The 17,587-nt window shown below is 33.8% G+C and overlaps 1 protein-coding gene across 3 annotated transcripts in view; it reads left to right on the forward strand.

The window, feature by feature from the left end:
• Positions 1–17,587, forward strand: part of LOC117101079 (ras-related protein Rab-3) — a 44,197-nt gene that overhangs the window by 9,275 nt on the left and 17,335 nt on the right. For all 3 annotated transcript variants that reach the window (XM_033240955.1, XM_033240962.1, XM_033240950.1), the window contains exon 2: positions 2,831–3,058. In XM_033240955.1, the coding sequence (XP_033096846.1) occupies positions 2,831–3,058 (228 nt within the window). The remainder of the gene's footprint in view (positions 1–2,830; positions 3,059–17,587) is intronic.

Genomic DNA, 17,587 nt, shown 5'->3' on the forward strand with positions numbered 1-17,587 from the left:
TAAAGATTGGAGTGATTAACTGATTGATCATCAAGTTATCATGCTGGTTGTTGAGATGAACTCAAAATACTGTTTGTTTTACTGTGTTAAAAAAATTTAATAGTAGTATGTTAGCCTACAGTGAGCCTACTTGAATAATATTTTCTCAAAAAATATTAACAAAAAATTTTTAGTAACATAATATAGTACTATAGCTCAAGACTATGTGTTTATCATAACTGATTTGGGGATAATTCCAATTTGAATATATGCTGTGGTTTATTATTTTATTTATTTCTTCTTTAACCTGGGTGGCCTGTTCAGTGTTGAACACTGCTCTCCCACAGGGCCCAGGATCAACAATAAAACTCTTAACTACCAACAGTTAAAAATTTAAAATAGCTTATAAAAAAAAAATATATATATATATATATATAAAACAAAATCATTTAATAAAGAATAGTTTATAGTTCACAACAAATATGTCGATAGAAAAATAACTAACTGCTATGAAATCGACTGCATAGACTCGCAAAGTGCTTAAAGTTGTACATTTAGAATTTATGCAGCGCTATTTCGTTGTGGATTAAAAATAGAATCATTTAAGCAACTTGTTGTTATGAAATCGACTACATAGGTTCAATTTACTATTGTTAAGTACAGTATACTGTAATTAGATGCCCTGAAATAGTCGTTAAACAGGGTTTTCTGTTTTTCCCAAAATGACTAACTTCCCTGGAATGGTATATTTTTATAATGCATGTGCTGTATACTTACAGTACATGCAATTGCTGCACAAACATTTTCATAATAAAACCTGTAAAAGTTCTTTTCAAAAATACTAAACATAAATAATAATACAAAGTTAATTAATATGCATGGAAGGTACAGCTATTAGTATGAAGTACCATAACTTAAAAAAAAATTATGAATTGATCAATGAATGCCAAAAGATTATACAACAGTAGGCATTAGAACTTAACAGCTGTTGTTCCAGGAATCGTTCCACAGAGGGACTGATACCCAGTGGGAGCATGTGATCAAGGATTACCCAGAACCACTCAGATGGGGTCAGGGGTAATATAATGCTCTCATCCTACTGCAGAAACGAATCGTGTTGTACTTTCTCATGGGAGGAACCAGCTTTTCCTTCCCCATTGGTGCCACCACTGAATTTTTTTATTTAATTCCAAAATTCAATGTTTCACACATTAAATAGGCCAAAGTTGCTGGGCGCATTGTGCAAAGGTCAATGAAGCTATGATGGATGTAAAGAATTAAGAAGGATAATAAAGTTGATTCATAAATAACCATTCCAAAATAATTATTTTGATGTACAGTACTCAGTAGTCATCAGGGGCTAATCTACTGGCATACGGGCTGTGAGACATTGAAAAAGTGGACTCAATATTTTATTATACAGTACTAGCACTGGCTTTATTGTACACAAGTTTCGCTGGAGGGAATAAATAGTACAAAACCATGTTGAGCATGTAGTCTAAATGCATGGCTTAGTACAGTAATAAGCTTGCAGTTATGCGCATGCAATGCCAAGCAGAGAACGTATAGGCTTTTGTTTAAAAACAAAATAATGTGTGTAGCCGCGTGCTCAAACTCATGACCTTTTTTGATTTAAAGAACGAAACATCCATTTAACTTCTGTGCCAAATGACACACTAGATAGAGTTTCACTTTAATTGAAAGATTCGACCTTAACAGCTCCATTCATTGAACAAAATTAGTTATTCAGTTGAAAGATTCAATTCATAATAATTGTATAAAAATACAAAGAAAAATATATAATTGAATCCAGTACATTTACAGAAATACTTGGCTAGAGTGTTGAAAGAGTTTAGCCTCAGACATCTTTTTTTTTTAATTATTCCTCTTCCATTGGTTTGAAACTATAAGCATAAATCAATCAATGAAAGAAATCTCCCAAGAAGCCCTGGCAATTTTTATTTTATTAGACCGTCAAATTTTACTACAGATGTATGATCTCCGGAACTCAGTATTCGGTACACTCCCTGAATGGCCTGTTTACATTTCAACCACTCTACCAGCTAGGAATGAAGTAGGAATGTCCTGTGTACTTTGGTACTTGGTTGATTCAGATTAAATAATTTTGATATGAAAAGAATGTATTGGTACGCAGCTATTCAGTACTGACCTCGTTGTCTTGCTCATGAAGCTACGAAAAAGGATAGACCAGATTCAACAAACCAGTATACTGTAGGTATCAGAGGGACACACTCTATCTAGAGCAGGGTTGACATAAGTGCAAAGAGTAGTTTTGACATTAGCAAACAAAACTCGGGCACATACAGTAATATTAAGTTACTTGAGTTGCTAGGAAATACTCTTAGAGCTGAGAACTCGCTGTGCCCGACGATCATCAGCCGACGCGATTCTATAAAGAACGCAACGCGGTAATGCTCATGAAATGGATCATTTTTTAATGACGGCCCGTTGAGACTGCTGCCGGTAATCAGCAGCCGGCGGAGTTGGATTTGACGACGGTCGTACCGGCTTTAGGGTCTCTTGCGCTTTCGTTAACCAGCAAAATATTTCACAAACTTTCCAACCCCCAATAAATTTACAATCTTAATTTAATTTTCTGTTATTGTCTCCACAAAATCAGCTGGTATGGCTATTACCGCATGCAGCTAAATTGTTGAGAAAGCTGTTACAACCAAATCTCTCATAAGTGCTTTCTCCCATCTGGGGACCACCTTGTCATCATCTGGGGACCCCGTGTCATCGTCTAAGGACCCCTTGTCATCATTTTGTAGGATACATTATTTTATTGAAAGTGTTAAAGAAAACATTTTTTTTTTTTGCTTGGTTTCAGATGGCTTCAGCATCAATGGATAACAAATGGCAGAAAGATGCCGCTGACCAGAACTTTGATTATATGTTCAAATTACTGATCATCGGTAACAGCAGCGTCGGCAAAACTTCATTTTTATTTCGGTATGCAGATGACACATTCACGTCGGCGTTCGTCAGTACCGTGGGAATAGATTTTAAAGTCAAAACAGTCTTCAGGAACGACAAAAGGGTGAAACTTCAGATATGGGTAAGGTTTAATGATCAATGAATTATCAGAAATCTTATAAATTTTTAAATATGTTAGACGTAATTATTATTCATAATGCATGGCGTGAGTGGTAGTATTATAACAATTTAAATAATTATTAATTATAAAAATTATAAAAATTTAATATTAATTTTTAAAATAATTTTTATATGATGAAAAACTACTATAATTAAGCAGAGAATCTCTGTACATCATCCATATTTGCCAATCTTTGAATCAGACAACCTTGATTGATTCTAGTACAGTAAGTGATAACACTAGTAAAATGGACTCCAGGTTAAGAGCCAGCTACACCAATATTGTAGCTTCCTTATGGTTAAATAATTTCATAATTCCATAGAGAAATGTTGTATATTGATGGTTAATGGTTATTAATTTATATAGAGCGCAAAATACAAAAAGTCTCTAAGCGCTATCAGGCAAGTGTAAAGATGGAACGGAAACCAAAACCACAAAATAAAAAGAAGTGAAATTTGAATACCATGCCAGCACCCAAACCGAAGTATGGGGAAAGTATGGGGATACGCACTCATCGCTGGCTGGGGTTCAATCTAAAGAAGAAAAAAAAAAAAAAAGAAAAGCTGTACAGTACTTACTGTACCATATTTATTTTAGCATCAATAGATCGAATTAGTCACCAACACAAAGCAGTTATATTGGGTATAACATCAAAACAAACCACTAGGTGGCATTGTTCTATTAAACACAATAATAATCCTCCACTCAAATAAAGTAAAAAACTTATTTATTTGTACATTTTATCATAAAATAACTTATCGAAAAGCCTTGGTAAATACTTGAATGTCAGAATTTTTTGACGCGTTAGATTTGAAATGGAGTGAAATAAACAGATGGAAAACTTGAACATGTTTGCAAAGCCTCGTCCTGCGAACACGGGCATAGCCATAGCTTGGGGAGTCAACAAACAACATTCTTTTGTCACATTGGCCATTGTAGTCAAAAGAAACATCTTATTGTACAATTCAGCAATTTAAGTTTGCCTTTATAGTTTAAATATTTCATAATACATATTTCAACAAAATGACTTGGTATTAACAGTATTATTTTTATGCTCAATATGTACCTCTAAATCAACAGAGATCGCCTGGTCAGCGCTAGATGTGGCAGTTCCCTAGGCCCCTCGAGAAGGCCTCTCAAAACACATATTTTTAGACTGAATGAAAGTGTAAATTTAAATCAACCATAGACACATGAATCTATGAATCATTCAAAGTGAATATGTGGTTGTAAAAAGCATCTGTATGCTATCTTCATTACATTTTAGACGATTTAATTAAACACCATTTTCGACTCCGCTCAATGCACTAGCATAGCTTTTTGTGGTTTGTTGACAAAATCATACCCACTCGGCTAAAATGTGATGATGTCATCTTTGGTGACTAATTCGGTCTATTAAATAGACATCCTACTCCAAACAAATTTCATGGAAGGATTTTTAAACACTATTAAGTGGCATTTCACCGATGGACCATTGACGGAGTAGACTTTGGATCACTAGCTATTTCGCAGATTTTCCAAACATCTTAATCGGCAAAAAGATATTTAATACAAAAAAGACATTTATAAGGATTAGCTACTTCTGTTTATCTGCCAACTGTCAAGCTTGTTAATACTATAATCTTTATTATGGACTAATGCACACTGGAGACTATCAATGTGATGTTTTTCAATCCATTATTGTTTTTGTTTATTCTTATTATGCAGACATACAGATAGGTGAGATTATATTAAGATTTTCCACAATAATGCTATACTTCAAAGGATTATGGAAGTTTATTAGAGGTCGCTCACTTAAGTCTTGGTGTGATGTTTTGGGTGGAGGGGGACCTCTACAGGTTCAACCTCAATCCAGAAATTGGTCTTGGATTTAAAAATAAAAAATTTGCATGTGATGCGTGTACAAAGTGGAAGTGGTGGCTTGGATCCCAACCTTGAGGTCAGGGGTTCGAAACTCTCGCTGTGCAAGTCGCTTGTATCCTTGGGCAAGGCACTTTGTCTACGTTTGTCTCTCTCTACCCAGGAGTATAAATGGGTACCTGGGAGGATGTTGTGGCATTGAATGTTCTAGTTTCGTACGCTAAAGTGGTAGCAAACGACTAGAGGTACTCCCCAGGGAGAAGAGAAAGTTGCACTTTGTGCTGGTTTGCCATTGTATGTTATACAGTGACCAGGGGTAATAACGCTCGCACCTTTGATCATTATATTGGAATTGGCGCCTTATAAATGTTTGAGTATTATAAGACAACCCCTGTTTTTTGGATTGTTTGCTTTTTTAAGCCTCATGCAAGAATATGATACAGTATGCACTACATAAATCTATGGCCATTAAATATATTGTATGTAGTAACACTTAACATAGGCAACTGTTATTTTAAAGATAAAAAAGGCCTCTGAAATTCTGTGTTTGAACAATTTGAGGGTACAATGTGAACCTGAGTTTGTGTCATCAGTTTCCTATTCTTCAAAATGACCAGCAAAAATTGTTGCCATATATTTTAATACCGTAAGGGTAAGAGCATTAAAACAAAATATGTCACAGTGGTTTTCCTAAAGAAAAAGAAGAGGCCCCGTAAATTTCTGTTTTAAAAAAGTTTTCCTCAAGATTGAAAACAGATTAACACCACATTTTTTTACTAATGTCTTCTTAATATTAAGTTCCACAAGTTAGAACAGAATCATCTTTACAATTTAGTACTGTACACCATGAATTGGAACACTATCATTTTGACTATTTAATTGTATTGCAGTAGAAAATAATCAATGAAAATACAGTACAAACATAATTTTTGCACTAAAAAGTAAAAATGAAAAATATGTGTGCAAGGCCTAAAAGGTATGAAGGCAAAGGTGATTACTGTTGTTAATATAATATTTGACCTGAAGCCAGATTTTACAAGAGAATTCACCTGTAGAAGTATAAATTTTTTTATAGACTTTCTAGTGTCATTGGTCGAGCATTATTTTGAGTGCACCTATTAATACTGCTATTCATTCAAATATTTGCTTTGGCAATTTCTATACATTTTGGATGTCAATGGTTGGTTTTGAACTCTGTGGTACAGAAAACCTTGTGGTATTCAAAACTTCAGCTGTTGCAGTCTGAGCACTAAACAATATCCATGATATTAGTACAGGTATCTAAAGCAATGTAAAATTGTAACAGAAAAAATAACACATCCTCTGAAGCTACCTAACTATTGGTATTTGTATGGATTTATTGACCACAATTATATGTGGTCATGTGATTAGGGCGAATGAAATAAATACCTAGTTTCACATTCTCCCACCTCCCCTATGAAAACATTTTGTAAAAATTGCTATTTTCCCAAAAAAAATATATATTAATTCTGCTAATCACCCCGGTGTAAGTGTTCACCTACTGTATCTCCTCTGGAACTGCTGGTAGGAATGTGCTCATATCTCATACACTGGGGTTTCTATATGTCATGACCATATTCTTTCACTTTTCAAGGCTTGATATTGGATAATAACGCAAAAAACAGCCAAAAACCACCGAAAATCTGTACCTGTTTCGCGAGTCGACTACGTCACGTAAGTCCCCTCTGTTCATCTGTAACACAATGCTCAGATTTAAAAAATATTGTGTCTGACCGTAAAAGAAACAGTCTGTCTTGCAGCTTCAATACGTCACCACGCATGCCACATGGGCACGTCAACAATATATCAACAGCATGTTCCCGCAAACCACCATGGAGTACCCGTTGTACAGTATAGTGAATATGTTATTACTATAGTCTTACAGTATATGCCTCAAAATCATCAGCAATAAATGGCATGGTTTACAGATAGATCCAGGTAAAAATAAATGTACGTCTGGGCACAAGGCATGATATTGTAAGCTAGGCCAAAAACCGCGTGCCTAATAATTTCGGCTAGGGCTACCCTAAGGTCAAGCCAGCTCCACCAATCAACCCCTCGAATTTATGAAAACATTTTGGATCATGAACAGGGGCGGATCCCCGTTTTGCCACTAAATTTGTGAAATTTCAATGGATATGTTTGTCCTACTCATATCTACAGTATTCTAAAGCTGTTGTTCCCCACTCCTCCCTCTCCCCCCCAGTTGAAAAATTCTGGATCCGCCCATCAGCAAACTAGACAATAATTCCTCAAGGGTTATTCAGGAAAGACATTCATCTACAAAGACATTATCTTAAGACGTCATTTAAAAAAATGACATGCTAACGACTTCCCATTCAACAATATACATCGCCACCTTTCCCCACTCACCCAACACCGTGCGGAGCAGGGGTATACAGTATGCTAGTATATATAAATTTTCCATGGAAAATAAAAATAATGAAATTCTGAAAGATTGTTCTCAAAGCCGCAGGCAAGGTGGAAACATAATGGCAAAGTAGTTATAGTATTACTAAGATTCATTTTACTTTAAAAAAAAAAAAGAGTAAATTATTACTAACCAGCTTGTTTACCAGTGCCACAAATATTGACTGCTCATGAGATTAATGGTAAAATGTATTGCCCCTAGTTGATGTGAACACCGTAGCCTATCTATGCTACAGTCTCTACATCACCGAGGAGCTATACGGTAGTTTCAACCATTCCCCGAAGCTACTAGTAGAGGAAAAAGGAAGGAAAACCAACAATGGGAACGTAATATTCTTATATAATGACATTTAAATGCATATCGGGCACTGTTCCTGAATATTTAACCAATTGTTACAAATTATTAATTGATGCCTACCCTAGCATAACAAGAAGTAAATTGAAAAACACTTTAGTCTTACCACAATAGTGAAATGGTTTTGGAAAAAGAATTTTTAAATATTGCTCAGTTAAATATAAAATAATTTATCATCAGACATTCGTAGCAATATTCATTCCCTTTCCTTACAATCCTTTAAAAATCTCATTTAATAATACCCATTTGTTTTTCTTTTCTGTTTTTTTTTTTTTTTTTTTTTAGTTTTATCATTTAAATTTATGTACATTTTTCTATGCATTTTTCTTTTAGTTTTGTTTTGTATTTAATGTAGTTTAAGATCATACCCTGGATTTCAGGGAAGAATAGTTTAACAATACTGACTGAGTATCCTGAATAAAGGAAGATTTCTATCCATCTGTCTATCTATCTATTAGAGCAGTTAATACTTGTTTTGTACTTCATACATAAATTATACAAGACCTAAAAAAGTATAATGAAAAGACTGCACACCAAGTAGGCCTAGACTTACTTCTTAGGCTAGGCGATCAAAGGGTCAATCTTTCTGAGTGTCGTAGATGTTGCGTGCCCTTTACAGTCTGTGCGTGTCATAAATTACATCAAAGTTATAGGTGGCGGCCTAGAGATTACACACCGCGACCGGGCAAAAAAGGAATACAGTATGTTTTTCCCCATGAAAAAATGAACTAACTGTATCATTCAAACTTTCATCATAGGAGCTGATGGTTGAAGTTTATTGCCCGCTTTTTAACCAATCAGATGCCTAGGATCAATGCGGTATTAAATACCCTCTCCAAAAAATAATTTCAAACCCCGGACATGAAACAAACAGTTAATTTTATTTGGCCTTGTAGGCCTACAGATCTTTTAGAATGATGGAAATAGACTGACAAACACCCCCTTCTGACTATTGATGATTTGCATTGAAGCAGTAACTGTATAGTAAGCATTTGACACTAGTAATTTGCATTAATTGGGTCAATATGATACACAGACAGCTTGCGTTGTACACCATGGTATTGATTTTTATGCTAATGCTAAAAGCCTTGCAAGGAAAAGCTAGATCATTATTATAATATGGCATCTTATTTTTTGCACGCTTTCATCTGAGATGCACAGACCATATACATGCATACTGCACATAGCTATATGTTAAACATTGTAGATTAGACCAAATAAAATTAATTACTACTGTAGTTTTAAATCTTCACCCTGATAAAATTTTGGAGCCTCATGAAAAAAATTACTATTTGGTATTTTTTTTTAAATCAATCACTTTTCCATGGAAAACAATGATGATCTGAAGATTATAAGTCAAGAGTAATGGTAGAATATATTCAAAGATTGACTTTACTTTTATTATTTACCAGCAACCAGTATGTACAGTAGGATGGTAAATAGCAAATACCGTATTAAATACCCTTACCAAAAAATATTTCAAATCGTGGATGTGCAAACTAACAATTAATTTTATTTGGCCATACAGCATTCAGTACATTTTAGATAGAATATGTCTCTTTCAAAATTTATTGAAGCTTTATATGTGTGCCATAAAAAATTACAATAGAAAACTGGGTCATGAGTCTTATGGTTTTTTTAGGGTGGGTTGCAATTGACATGTCGACAAGGACGCGAAACCCCGCCCACAAAGTCACGAAAACCTTAGACAATGGCGGCTGGACTTACCGAGTTAGCGAAGATTTTCTTTGCTATCAACCTTCTTTAAGAAAGAGAATTTAGGGTAGGCAGTATGCAAATGAATCATATAGTCACAGTGTTAATCTATTTCATGGAACATGGCGGGGAAATTATTGTAAAAGCCTCTGTATTTCGCTCCCAAAGGAAGAGGGAAAAGCCTTGTTGTCGGCAAAGGCCAAGTAACTGATGCAAACTGCTCGTGTAAATCTGGGTGTCTATAACCAAGCATAGAAATCTAGGCCTAGGCTCATGTATGTTTTGCATTTAAACCAGCTGTCTAAGGAAATTAAAATGTCAGAGAAAAAGTTTTTGATCGCGTGACAACATGACGTTCGCTGATTAGTCGGCTTATCTGTCAATCAAATCTCGTAGAGATGTTAATTAGAGTATGTGTCCTGTTTGAGTACTAGGTCACTATTGTTAGGTATGAATTAGGCTGCGGCACTGGAAAATATTAACCCATTCAGAGAGTGTCATTTGTAGGCTTAAATTTTTGTATTTTTGCGTTCCAAGTCCTGCTATAACCCGACTGGGTTACAAGAACATAGGTCACTAATTGAATAGTCTCATTTTTTATATCAGTGTAGATGTTTGGCAAGATACCAACTCATTTATACCCATAGGCTACTAAAAAACCAAAAGTAATATTGGCCGACATAATAATAATATTAAATTTAATTATGTTTTTTTTTCTTTGTTTTGTTTTAATTTGCTCTTTTTACGATGTGATGTACAGTACCGTCTGATTTTCCAAATGGACGTAAAAAGAAATTTTGATCCTTGAAACTTGTACAGAATTACCTCGACAGAGCTCGTATTAATGATTACTCTGATGGAATTGAACCCGAGGTCATGCAGATTTTGATCAAGAGCTGTGTCTTGAGATTCACAGCAAATACGCTATCAGTAAAATTAAGCACTTTATGATTTGCAAACATGATGATATTTGCTTATCAGTCGGAGCCTCAGCTGTGGATTTCTCATGCAAGAAATTAAGAGTAAACCAAGTGCAGAAATAGGAATTTTATTTCCAAATATTTACACCGATGACGAACATGCTCTAGCATAGATTGCGAAGGGTTCGATGAATTAACTCAATTCTGTCCAGTCTTTTGCATCAGCTAAAAAGTTTGAGAAAGGTTTTTGTGGATGTTTTAATTCAATAGTAATTGTCATTGCTATAATTCTCTCTGGGTTTATCCAAAATTATGATAGATATCAATTGTAAGTTCTATTTTTAGGATTGTCAATCATTTTGATTCCATTTACTAGGACATAGGAGTTTTTATCTTCAGCCAAATTCAGATAGTAATTATGATACTAGTCAAAGATAATTTATTGTTTTCATTTTGTTTCCACTTGATATGTAAAAATATACACACAAAACAAGAGATTACGGAAACAATAAGGAATTGATTATATTTAATATCAACCATCAATGTATTTATAGTAAACATAATATTACTAATTACTGTATTATTGTACTGTAACTAAATAATTTTAACAAAAAAAACAAGTAAAAAATTAATATAATTATTAGATTATTAAAATAAGAATAATAGTAATGGTTTTCAAAATTGACAGCAGGGATGTAGTTACAGTATGTTGGGTGGAGGAGGGCAGGGCCAGCCAGCCTTAAAGTTTTCCACACAGTCTGAAGCTAATTTCATGGCCATCTTGACCCACTTTTCCATCCTTAAAAATCCACGTATAACAACGGTTCCAAGCATAAAGTGCTTGGAACCGTTGTAATGATGGTGTAAAATATTATTGAGAAGATGTGCTAATGAAGAAATATATAACTTTTAGTTGACTTGACTTTGTGGAGGAGTTCAAAACCTGATGATTACCAGGCAAAGAAGCAAGCAAGCATGTTGCAAGCTTTTTACTATTCTTTGTCAAAACATGAGCTAAAATTTGTGCTGGTTTAGGAGTGAATAGGCAGCAGTTAATAGGAAAATTGAAGAAAGTACAATATAGAAAGTGGGTAATATGTAGCAGTACTGATATAAAATGCAGGTATTTGTAAAGCTATAAACATGCGATTACCTATCTGGATGGCTTGCTTAATAATATAATACGTACCATTTTGTAGTTTTTTTTTTCCTTGAAGAGAAAAATAATTAAAAAGTAGAGAATATTATTCACTTTCGCTTCCCAACTAAAGGCTTACAATGTTCAATTTCAATGAAGACCCCTCAATTTAAAAATTACATACTGTACTGGAAGTATTTAAAAATAAAAATAACTTAAATTTCAATTTTTGCTAGAACTTAGCCATTTTTGCCCATACAAGTGTATAAAACCAGGCTTAAAATAGCAAATTACGATCGCAAAAAAACAGAGGGTCGTCTTATAGGCACTACTACAGTATGAAATACTGATCTCAGCCAGCAGCTTTGCTGACTATTAATTAATTTAATGTTAATATAGGCGATAAGTTTGTAGGAAAGATATTTCTGGTTAATATTGTTTTGATCATAGTGCTGGTTGGTGCTGGACGAAGCAATGATTGATACTGCTATGTCTGCCAATAATAATAATAATAATAATAATAATAATAATAATAATAATAATCTAATATTTTATGAGAGTTGCTTTCCTTGGAAAGAATTGTGGAATATTATGTGAAATAGGTATAGTGAATCGGAATGAACCATTATATTTGCATTCATTATTTTTCCAGATGCACTCCATCTCGGCGTCTCCGCTTGTCCTCTCAAAACTTTCTGTCACAAATTACCGTACCAAAACCTGCGGTCAATGTTCCTTCTCTATACTTTTACCTTTTTTAAGAACAAATAGCATCTTCTCTCTGCAAATTTAAGTCACAGCTTAGATTTTTCCTGTGGTTATGTGTTGTGCCTTTGGTTTTTTTTAAGTTGGTACCATTTAAATTTGAGATATTATTATTGTAATATAATATAAGATGTGGTAAGGATATGATAATGAACCAATGACGTCGGTATCTTATAATAATGAAGTCTGAAGTCAATAAATAATTGTGTAAAGCACGACATTAAACTCGGATCTTTTTTGAAGTTGGCACCATTTAAATTTGAGATATTACTATTATTATTATTATTATAATATAATATAATGATGTGGTGATGATATGATAATTAACCAATGACCTCGGTATCTTATAATAATGAGTCGATAAATAATTGTGTAAAGCACGACATTAATCTCGGATCTTTTTTGAAGTTGGCACCATTTAAATTTGAGATATTACTATTAATTATAATATAATATAATGATGTGGTGATGATATGATAATTAACCAATGACGTCGGTATCTTATAATAATGAGTCGATAAATAATTGTGTAAAGCACGACATTAATCTCGGATCTTTTTTGAAGTTGGCACCATTTAAATTTGAGATATTACCATTAATTATAATATAATATAATGATGTGGTGATGATATGATAATTAACCAATGACGTCGGTATCTTATAATAATGAGTCGATAAATAATTGTGTAAAGCACGACATTAATCTCGGATCTTTTTTGAAGTTGGCACCATTTAAATTTGAGATATTACTATTATTATTATTATTATATAATATAATGATGTGGTGATGATATGATAATTAACCAATGATGTCGGTATCTTATAATAATGAGTCGATAAATAATTGTGTAAAGCACGACATTAATCTCGGAGACTAACTGTAATATAAGTACTGAAAGCTTCAATGAGGGCGAAAGATTGCGAAATATAATTGAACGTTTAGTAACTATTATTTCTAGCTGCTGTTGGTTTGTTTATACAGAATAGCAGAAAGGAAAAGGAGTGCTGATAATCAATCCACATCAAAACCACAATCATTTAGAAATATGTTGTTAACTGTAGCCTCTTTACAAAGCTTCATTGTATCCTGTTCATTGTTATCAAAAACATGCAAGCATCCAAATGGGCAATGAATGTGTATGCATTATTATTACTCGGATTGTAAATGGTCAAATAAATTATTCTGGTTTCTATCTGGTATTACTAATTTGGTTGCAGTTTTTTGACATTTAAAATAAACCATTAAAATAATCAACTCAAAAAATTTATTGCGCTTTATTTATAAGTAGGATGTAATATATTGACGTTTAGATAGTGAATTATTAATTATCATTGTTACTAAAATTATTATTTTACTTTAGTATAATTATGATCATGTTAAATGTTTATGGGCCTTAGAAAAAAATTCACCACGATTTAGTTATAATGTTTTTAAATGGAATATAAATTCTTCTTTAATAATGTTAATAAAACTTAAGCTTGGGTTCCGTACAATCGCTGCACGCTATCGCCAGACAGCTTTCGGTGATGCTGATTGGTTGATCGAATAAAGTAGCTTTCCCACATGCATCAGGGACAGCTACGCAAGACAAAGATTGCACGGAAAACAGTGTAGCGATTTGAACGAAACCACGCTTTATTTTGACAGAGAAACAAAATTTTGTTCCACGGAATTTTAATTCATTATACATTGTATATCTATGGTATGTCAGTATTTGGAGTTCAAAATGCCTATGTGCTAATACTTTCGCAGTCAATAGTCAACTAAAAGCCACTAATAATCTAATGCTAATTACCAGGTACTACAGATACTGTACCAATAATCATTGGGTATAAAAAGCCTTTGAACACAAATTTAGGTCAAGTTTGCATTTTGTATTGGCTTTTAAAATACTTGGTGACCAGATAGTAGCAGCAATAGAAAGTGGGCCGGCATTCTAGCTGCAAGTTAAAGGTCGTCGGAGGTGACCTACACATAATTATTAGTTATTATATTGTGAGAATTTATAAACATAACCAAAAGAAAGCAAACAAATGAAGATTTGAATAATTACAAATTTACAAGTGACACGATTATGTTGGTCATAATAATACTAATACTAATAGACTAAATAGATTCAATTGTATGCATGTATTGATAAACTGTATATAATAATACAGTTTCGACATTTGACGTGAATAGTTTATCGTATGCTGTTCTACAAGCTGCAGTATATCCCATAAGCTTGTGAATTTCTCTCGTGGAGTTTGTACTTGTGTGTCTAGACCTGTCTATAATGGCCGCTCAATGCACCCTCATTAGCATTATAAATTGCTTCATCGGAGCAAATTACTCATTAATTTTTTGAGTGTGTTTCACGACAAGCCAATATCAAACCAAGCATCTCAAGAGTCAGCATTTCACTGCCTGCAGCCATTTTCACTGTCAGCCCCTCAACTAGGACAGCCCAGCTGATTTTGACAACGATCTAACAAAATGACAGGCCTTTATTTATATATATATATATTATATATGATATTGAAGGGAGTTAGTCGTTAACACTGTTGAATAAGTATAATATCTGTCTCTTATACACATCTAGATGTGTATAAGAGACAGGTATACATACAAGGAAAATTCATAAAATGTATTATTTAGGCTCGGTGGAAATGTAGATTTTCTACACTGTAGGTGTCTAAATTTATTGTAGAGCATCCCATTTCACCAGCAGCAGTTTGCTCTGGATGCTTTTTATTAAACTTAAAGGCTTAAAAATTTGAATTTTATGTGCCCAACTTAGACAGAATTTGAAGGCAGGCACGTTGACCGCTAAGCTTGCAGCTCTATAATTTTTAGATTGTAGGTTTCTAATGGTTCATCATAGCTTTTGCATCATTTATTTATTAATCGTACAGTAATTTTTAATTTTGTACATAGGCCTAGTCGTGTGTATAATGGTGATCTATTATCAAATACAGATCTCCCAGGTCTCCCTCCAATTAAAGACCACATTTGGGATCAGGTGTTAAATGGACCATAGCAGCTTTGGTCTCTAATTAGAATAAAAAAGATAATTAAAAGACATGTGTTAATTAGGGACCACATAAAGGTGGTCTTTAATTAGAGGGGGAACTATAGTATGGTGATTTTCCAATGTCTTGTTCCCCATGTTCATGCACAGTGGGTGGCAGCCTTCTACTTTTTTCAATATTAAATTTAATATTAATATCCACAGTTTTTTTTTTCCATAAAAAAAAATTGCATATAATTATATAATAATATTAATAATAATAGTAGTGTAGCTTTATTATAGTGCTATATCCATCTTACATAAGATGCTCGGGGCGCTTGATATGTGGACTAGGAACTCGATCAATGACTTTCTTTGACCCTTTTAAAGGGTCCCTTCCTGTCTGTGCTACCCGGTAACCCTGTACCAGCAACTCTCGTCGTCCACCACAGAGGCTGTCTGTTCCAGTACGCCGGGGTATCCCACTACTCGTCTCGAAGGATGTACTGGGTTCTTTGTAGTGCACACGAGCCATTGTATACACTGGGCCTAGGGTTTAAAATCCTTAATTCGAGAAGACTTTATGCTGCTTTCTCTGGGGGAGTTGCCCATTTGTGCCAAACATGACAAGATAACTGGTGCAAAAATGATGAGAGGATGAAGATAGAAATAATACCATGAATGTATATATTTTTGTTATTAAAGTGCTGTCCAAACTATCAATTTTTGTTTGACAAAAACACGTTTACATGATGACATCACATCTTGACCATATATAGGCATATCATGACTATACAGTGTACTGGATATAACTGGTTTAAATAGTTTATTCCTTGAGTACAAATGTAGCTTTATATATTATTTGAGTGCAACTCAGCACAGCTCATCTTTGATACACTTGAAATTTTATCAGCCTGCAAGAATGTGTGTAGGTGGTGGCCATATCTATAATTTAAATATTTACTTGCGATAACGTTGGCAAATGTCAGCGAATAATTTGTACTTTATGTGCTACACTATGCATGTGTGTTGTTGCTATGGTGACCATGGCACAGTAATCAGCCTCATTTTAATAATGTGCATATCCATTGTGTTTGGCGCAATTTCCGGTAACTAATAGCGTAGTTATTTCAATTGACATTCTGAAAAATTTGAATTGATTATGATACTAAGATTACTATCAGTATTGTTATTTTTTTTTAATGAATCCACATTGTTCTTTCTGTATACATGGCAGCCATGTTTACTCCATTGTTGTTTTAGTATATCGTAGTATTATTTGTTACTGTATGTCAATACAGTTAAAATATAAGAACACCAACAAAACATTGCACAATAAAGGTACTTAGTTTTTGATTAAAGTTAAACCTAACAATCATTAACATCAACAAATTAAAAACAAAAGTCCATGACCGTAACTGGATTTTTTGAGTAGCGAGTAATTAAGAATTTTGTTTGAAGGTTTGCATTGAGAAGTAAAGTGTTCAACCAATCAGCAGCAAGTCTCACTAATATACCCAAAACATATATTTCACTGTTTCGGAATTTCTGCAGATATTCTCCTGAAGACGATTGAAGCAACTCAATCGAAACATTAAGATACTCTCAACCAACAACAACAGTTCTTTTCAGAACTATGTACGTGGTATACCGCAAGCATTAATATCTAAATTAAAAATTTATTAGTGAATTAGTGCTATTGTTGTTTAATTATTAAATAAAAATCATTGATGTTTGTAATTTTTTTTTTCAATGGGAGAAACCATTGTTAAATTTTGATGAATTGTTTGTAGTGCATTACAGGCAGGATAAATGCAGGCTGGATACAGTTATTAAAATGGCAGACCATAAACTACTGTCTGTACATGCACGTTGGAACACTTCAATCTTAATGGATTGGGTTTGCATGAGCTATAGATCTACACTGGTGTTGCATATTCGAAGAGCTTTAATGTAAAAAATGAAAACAGCAAAATTTCAGTCAGGCACAACATTGTCACGATGACGTGATTCCATGAAGAACGTTTCGTATTTAAAAACAGTCCTCGGCTAAGTCATCAAGTGCTCGGATATATTGATTTGGTGGTCTGGGACGACAGTGGTCCACCAAGGTGATTCCAGGAAGAAAGTTCCGTATTTAAAGACATTCCCCAGCTAAGTCGTCAAGTGCTCGGCAGGACTGGAAAAAATATTTTTGTGCCTCAAAATGTTATTTTTACACTATTATAGCAAACAGTAGTATTAAGTGGTTTGAAGCAAGCAAAAATATTTAAATTTAATTATGCATGAAATTGT

Source organism: Anneissia japonica, unplaced genomic scaffold, assembly GCF_011630105.1.
Source record: "Anneissia japonica isolate Jap-2015-1 unplaced genomic scaffold, ASM1163010v1 scaffold904_len716149_cov161, whole genome shotgun sequence".
Classification (NCBI taxonomy): Eukaryota; Metazoa; Echinodermata; class Crinoidea; order Comatulida; family Comatulidae; genus Anneissia; species Anneissia japonica.